Raw genomic sequence first — 7,998 nt, 5'->3', positions numbered from 1 at the left:
TTTTATATTTTGTTTTTTTTTTTTTTTTTTTTCTTTTTTTTTTTAAAAATTATAAAATATTTTTTTAATTTTTTTTTTTTTTTTTTTTTTTTTTTTTTTTTTTTAATTATTACAAATATTTTTATTAATTTTGATTTTTTTTTCTAAAAAAAAAAAAAAAAAAAAAAAAAAAGAAAAAATATACAGACATGCATATACATATTATATTATACATGTTATATTATACATATTACGTTATACATATTATATTATACATATTATATTATACATATTATATTATACATATTATATTATACATATTATATTATACATATTATATTATACATATTTATATAATAACAATTACATATATTTTTTTTTTTATCACAATTTACAAACCTATTTTTTAATGACGGCCTATAATAATTTGAGTAATCATTTAAATGATTAAATGATGAATTGTCTTTAGAATCCAACTTTGGTTTTGCTTGATCTGAATCTTTTTTTTTCTCTTCATTTTTTTTAATATTTTGTTCTTTCATTTTTTCTTTGTTAATTATCATTTCTTTATCTAATTCTTGTAATTGTTTTTCTCGTGATAATTTCATTTTTATACTTATTTCATTATTCCTTTTAACTTCTGCATCTTTTTTATTCTTTTTTAATATCTTATATATAAATATTAATAATGATATTCCGATAAAGATATATATTATATTCTTTGTGGTAAAGGACATAATATCCTTTACATTTTTCATATTTTCATTTGTGTCCATTTTAATTTATTATAAACATATAATAAGTACATATTTAATTAAACATTCTTTATATCATAATGATGGATATATAAAAATATAAATTAGGACAACCAGTTTACAAATTCATTTACTATTGTTCTATTCATCATTAGAATACAGAAATATAATTTTTTTTCATACTTTTATAAAATGGGTTGCTATATTTAAGGGGTTAAATAAATATATTCAAATGTTACTTTTAAATAAATATATATATATATATATTAAGGGGGATATAAAATAAATATATACGATATTATTATTTTAAAAATGCATGTTCATATGAAATAATAAAAAATATAAATAAAATGTTAGAAAAAAAAAGAAAAAAGAAAATAAAATATATTCGTTGGTTAACCGTGCCAAAGATTAAAAATTATTAATTACTTTGACATTTATATATATATATATATATATATATAATATATGTACAATATATGTATTGTTTTTTTATTAAAAAAAATTAATATTTTATATAAAAATAATTAAATAAATATTTATATAATATATTAATATATGCATTATATATATATATATATAATATATATATTTATATTTTTTTTATTTGATTCTCTATTTATTATTTACATATTGTATCATAATGAAATATGTAAAAAATTCAACAAATATAATCCACGTACTTTAATACCATAAAAAAAAATATATATAAAATAGTTATTTTGTTAATAAAATGATTAATATACTTTTCGTCTTTTTCTTAATTTTTCTAACATACCCTTCAAGAAAATAAAAAATTTCCAATTTTTTCGTAAAAAGGAAAATTCATATATTAAATAAATAAATATAAATATAAATATAAATATATATATATATATATATAAGAATCTTCTGTACTTATAAGAAAAGACATGATAAAAAAATTCTTCACCAAAAAAAATTATAATTTTAAATAGTAATAAAATTCAACAATTAAATTACTAGCCTTTTATAATAGAAAAAGTCTTTATTATGTCGTGGTGTTCAGGGTTTAGAATGAGCAAATATATATATATATATATATATATATATACATATACTTTTTCCTTATTTTATATTTTTTTTAATATGTGCTTTATTTATCATTATTTTTTTATGCATATGACGGCACAAATCCATAATTAGACAAGTGTTTTATTATTTTTAAAAAAAGAATATATATCATCATATATTGTATATGTTTCACATTAAGTGATTGAAAAAATATATATATAAATTTATAAATATAACATAGGTCTATAAAATGTTTATAATATCATGTTTTTTTTATGAAATTAACATAATAAATTTCATCAAAAATGGGTATAAAAAAATATATAAAAAAGAAATTAGACTAAAAATAAATTTATATATATATATATATATATATATATTTATTTATTTATTTAATTACAGTTATTAAATGTAATGAAATTTCTAAAATTCTTATTTATTATATATAAAAATTAATTAAAATTTTTTTTAATTATATATAATATATATATAAAAAAAAAAAAAAAAAAAAAAAAAAAATGAATAAACAAATATATTTAAAAAGATATACTTAACAACTGGAATATAAAATAAATTAAGTATTAAAACTTAATATTGCACTTAAAAATATATATATATATATATTTTTTTTTTTTAATTAATTATCATCACAATTTTCATTATTCGGTAATTTCTTAATCATTTCTCCATTATATTTTTTATGGAATTCTTTGCATTTATTCATTAATTCACTATGTGAAAAATCAATATTTTCAAAAAGGAAGAAAGGAACCATAAAATAAGTTCCCCAGTCGGCTTCATTAACCCATCCTGACAAGAGAGTTAAAAAGACATAATAAAAATAATAGTGTGTTTGAAGAATATGGAGTTCTCCTAACTCTAAGAAAACATTTTTGTTAAAAATATATTTGGCAAAAACATATAACATAGAACGCTGATGATTTTTTACATTAAAAAATTCAACTGCGTTAAAGACGTTTTTACCAAAATCATAATTTAATTTTTTTAATTGTTCCACTTCAAATTTTATCATTAATTTTCTTTCTTCATCATGATTAACAAAATCATTTATTCCTGGAATAGCCATAATTACACGTACAGGATCATGGTTTATATTTATGTTATTTATAATAACGCCACTATTACGGAAATCTTCATAAAAGGTAGAATCTTGATATGTCGGTAATCCAAAAGTTATTGAATAAAGTTTTAAATTTGTTCTATTTTTCAAATCCATAATTTTGGAAAAATAAAAGGAACTAATTTGTGCCAAAGCAGCACCAAATGAATGACCGGTAAATATTATAGCATACGGAGTTTCACTTGTATATTTTGATTTATTTTTTAATTCATTTAATAAAACTTTTTTCAATCCATCTAAATACGGTTTAACTGTTTGTTCAAACATAAATAAATAACCTTTATGTAATCTTCCTTTACTTAAGAAAGGATATGGTGTTAATTCATATATTAGATTTGTCAACCAAATACTTGGTGACGACGTACCTTGAAATGATATTACTTGTTCAACTAAGTGATAATTTTTTTTATCATAATTTGATATAGGGAAATTTTTACTTCTTTTAAGTGACACAAAAAATTGAACTTGGTCAATATATCTAAAAAAAGTATATTCATCATCTTCTATTTTATGTAAATTCATAATATGAGGAATTAATGCACTTCCAATATGTTCCACATACCATGGATTTGGAACAAAATCAGCTGCTTCCCAGTTTTTTACTATATTCCACATTTTTGATATCAAATATATTTTATGAATAAATAAATATGCCATATACCATGCCCGAAAAATTTTGCGTCGACGTTCGGTAGGTTTTGTAACATCTTCTAATAAATCAATATCAATTTTGGTTTCTAAATCTACAGGTAAAAATATATCCATTACTTTTTCATTAAAAAAATCAAATATTGGTAAATCCAGTACTTTTTTAGTTGCTTTCATTTCTTCAATTTCATTCTTATTTAAATAATAATGCTCTTTATAATAAGTGACACAACCTAATAAGGAAAGGGTTATCAAATTTATTAAATTATACCAATCCTTATTTCTTGCAATCATATTATTTACACATTTACCTAAATTTAACTCTTTTTTAGATTCTTTTACAATTTCTTCATTAAAAAGAAAAAGGATATCGAGTAAATTTGATTCATCAACATTTCTAATACATTGTTGTACTGATAAGTTTTTAAAACTTTTCATAACTTTTAAAAATATACGATATAACATAGATTTTTGATTTGTTATCTTTATTTTATTAACATACGGATGTTTTCTCAAATGATTTGATAAATGACAAATCTTTTCTACTAAAGTATTTTTAAGTGGCAAATAATCACCATCACATTGATTTACTTTTAAAAAATATTCTTTAAATATTGTAGGATCAATATCTATTTTACTTAAATCAGCATAATATGATGCTTCTTGAAGAGTTGGATTATCGTCTTCTTCTAAAGGAAATGTAAAATTAGAATACATATTATCACATAATTTTAATTCGTTTACAACATATAAATTATAAAGCGAAGTTGTGTAGCCTTTATGATATTTCAATTTTAAGGCATATTCATTTTTATATGTTATATTTATTAAATTTCTTCTACCAATTATATAATCATAAAATTCATCTAAATCATTTTCCTTTAATTTAGCATTATAAAATTCTAAATCATCCTTATATTTTACATATATATTAGGATAATTTCTTTTACTATATGAATCTCTTTCTTTTTCATTCTCATTAGATTCATCAATTTTACGATATTCACCATTAATTTCATTATTGTCATTTTCTTCTTCTTCTTCTTCATCATCATCATCATCGTCATCAGTTAGTTCATTATGGTACTTAATTAAATTATTTATGACAATCTCATATTTTTGTTCACGTTCTTTATCATAATTTATTACATTTTCTTGTACGTTAGCATCATTTTCTTTTTGTTTCCCTTCATCTGTATCTTTCTTATTATCACTATTATTATCATTATTTGATGTATCATCTATTTGTTCATTAATATCACTTTTTTTTTTAATATTATTTACTGATTCTGTAGGTATGTGTTTTTCTTCTTCAGTTTTATCATTATTTAATTCATCTATTTTTTCATCCTTTTGGTCATAACTTTCCTTTTTATTTATTATTTCTTCTGTATTTTCTTGATTATTATCAACATTATTGTTATTATTATTATTATTATCATTATTATTATTATCATTATTATTATTATTATCAGTATTATTATTATCATTATTATTATTATTATCATTATTATTATTATCATTATTATTATTATTATCATTATTATGATTATTATTATTATGATTATCATTCATATTATCATTATTATCATCATTATTATTATCATCATTATTATTATTATGATTATCATTCATATTATCATTATTATCATTATTATTATTATCATCATTATTATTATTATTATGATTATCATTCATATTATCATTATTATGATTATCAATCATATTATCATCATTATTATTATTATTATGATTATCATTCATATTATCATTATTATGATTATCATCATTATTATGATTATCATTTATATTATCATTATTATTATTATTATGATTATCATTCATATTATTATTATTATGATTATCATTCATATTATTATTATTATGATTATCATTCATATTATCATTATTATTATTATCATCATTATGATTATCATCATTATTATTATTATTATGATTATCATTCATATTATCATTATTATTATTATCATTATTATTATTATCATCATTATTATTATCATCATTATTATTATTATGATTATCATTCATATTATCATTATTATGATTATCATTCATATTATTATTATTATGATTATCATTTATATTATCATTATTATTATTATCATTGTTGTAGTCATTGTATTTCTCGGTATCTACTACATTTTCATGTTGTTCTTCATTATTTATAATTACACTATTGTGATCATATTCGTTATTATTATTATTATTATTATTCAATATATCTACGTATATGGCTCCAGTTTTTTCTTCATTATTTCCCTCTTCTTTATTTAATTCATTTTTTTTAACTACACTTTCTTGGCCGTAAGGAGTAAGCGAAATGCTCTCCTTAGAATTTTCTTCTACGTTGTTTTTACTTTCGTACATTATAGAAATGGAATCATTCTTTTCATTTGTTGTTTGTCCATCTTGCTTTTCATTTATTGCTTGTCCATCTTGCTTTTCATTTATTGCTTGTCCATCTTGCTTTTCATTTATTACTTGTCCATCTTGCTTTTCATTTATTACTTGTCCATCTTGCTTTTTATTTATTACTTGTCCATCTTGCTTTCCCTTAATTATCTGGACAACTTTTCTTTCTTTTTCCAGTTGATCATTCTTTGTTTCTTGTGCTGCATTATGTTTTTTTTCATAATTCCCTTTTTTATCTCCTGATGTTTTTAATATCTTTTTATTTAATATCTTCTTAGAAAAGAAGGGTTGCGACCCTCTTAAGATATGTATATATTCAGAAGAACTATCAAATGTATGTCCCTTTATATTTTTTCTATTAAATGATGAATCACAGTATATAATCACAACTTTAAATATATAAGTTAAATAGAAAAGATATAGAAAGGAAATTATCACGCATGGTAACATTTTCTAAACACTATTTTTTTTTATTCTTATAATCATACATGCTTAAAATTGAGAAAATATTTATTTCTTTTTTTCATTATTATTTTTTTAAAAATACTTTCAAGAAAAAAAAAAAAAAAATTATACAAATTTTTTTTTTTTTCTTTCCCTTCAATTTTTTATAGATTCCAAAAAAAAATATATTTTTTTAAACAACATATAACATTATTATAAATATATATATATATATATAATATAATATAATATAAAAAAAAATATAACTTATATATATATAAATAATATATTTTATAAATATATTATATTATTATATATATGATATAAATAATATATTTTTTTTTTATTTAATAAAAAACAAAAATGAAAAAAAAAAAAAAAACATCAATTTTTAATATTATTATTTCATTGTTCTTAAAAAATATATATATATTTAATAAAATATAATATAATTATATATATATATTTATTATATATATATTTATTTATATATATATATATTTTTTTTCATTCGTAAATAACATAAAAAATATACAAAAAAAAAAACCCACATGCAAAAAAAAATTATAAAAATTTGTATATTTTTTTATTTTTATATAAAAAAAAATATTTTATTTTGATACTTCAATATTTATAATATATATATAAATATTTATATAAATTATTAAAAAATAATAAAATTATATATATAAAGAATATATAGAGTGCCTTGAAGAATTATAATAATAAAAATTACGTATATTTTTATAAAGAATCATATTTTTTTTTATACTACATCTTCATTTTTTTTTTTTTTTTATGTAAATATAGTACATATTAAAAGATAGAAGTTTTTATAAAAATTTTACCTTATATTTTATAAATATTATATATATATATATAACATAAACAATATATTATTACAAAATATTTATAAAATATAAATATAATAATAATAATAAACAGCTATTAATATATATATATTATATATATAGATACATTACATATATTTTATTATAACATTTTTGTTATTTATAAAGAAATGATGAATTCTTTCCTTTTACATAATTATAAAAAATAAATAATATAATTCATAATTTTATTATATAAATATTATAATTTATGTTAGAGAAAGAGAATACAAAATAATGTTATAAAATTATTATAGAAAGATATAATAGGGATATTCATTGAATATATATATATATATATATTCATTTATGTATATAATTATTATTACCATCTGCATAACATTGAAATTTTTTAGAACCGAAAAATAATGTTATAAAAACATATATAGAATAATAAATTATTGTTATATATAAATAAAAATATCAAATATTTTTATATTATTCAAATTTTATTAAAATTATGTACAAATTATTGAAAATTATTTTTATAATAATTTATTTTTCACTTTTAAAAACATGCATACTTTATAAAATATAAAAATGAAGTACAAAAAAAAAAAAAAAAAAAAAAAAAAAAAAAATTATTTATTTATATTTTTTTTTTTTTTTTTTTTTTTTTTTTTTTTTTTTTTTTTTTTTTTTTTTTTTTTTTTTTTTTTTTTTTTTTTTTTTTTTT

The 7,998-nt window shown here is 17.1% G+C and overlaps 2 protein-coding genes across 2 annotated transcripts in view; both read right to left on the bottom strand.

Moving 5' to 3' along the window:
* The window catches only part of PRSY57_1426500 (selenoprotein, putative), a gene marked incomplete at both ends in the record, with an annotated part of 1,014 nt that extends 259 nt beyond the window's left edge, over window positions 1-755 (bottom strand). Inside the window, one exon of the mRNA XM_020115302.1 lies at window positions 379-755. Within this exon, the coding sequence (XP_019969959.1) occupies window positions 379-755 (377 nt within the window). The remainder of the gene's footprint in view (window positions 1-378) is intronic.
* Window positions 756-2,403: 1,648 nt separating this feature from the next.
* Window positions 2,404-6,438, bottom strand: PRSY57_1426400 (lipase, putative; the record flags this gene model as incomplete). The annotated part of the gene is made up of 1 exon (XM_012909864.2): window positions 2,404-6,438. The coding sequence occupies one exon, from the start codon at window positions 6,436-6,438 to the stop codon at window positions 2,404-2,406; it is 4,035 nt and encodes a 1,344-aa protein (XP_012765318.2).
* Window positions 6,439-7,998: the final 1,560 nt, after the last annotated feature.

The sequence above is a fragment of the Plasmodium reichenowi genome, chromosome 14, assembly GCF_001601855.1.
Source record: "Plasmodium reichenowi strain SY57 chromosome 14, whole genome shotgun sequence".
Classification (NCBI taxonomy): domain Eukaryota; phylum Apicomplexa; class Aconoidasida; order Haemosporida; family Plasmodiidae; genus Plasmodium; species Plasmodium reichenowi.
The sequence above is the reverse complement of the archived record's forward strand: the minus strand, read 5'-3'. Positions and strand labels throughout refer to the sequence as shown.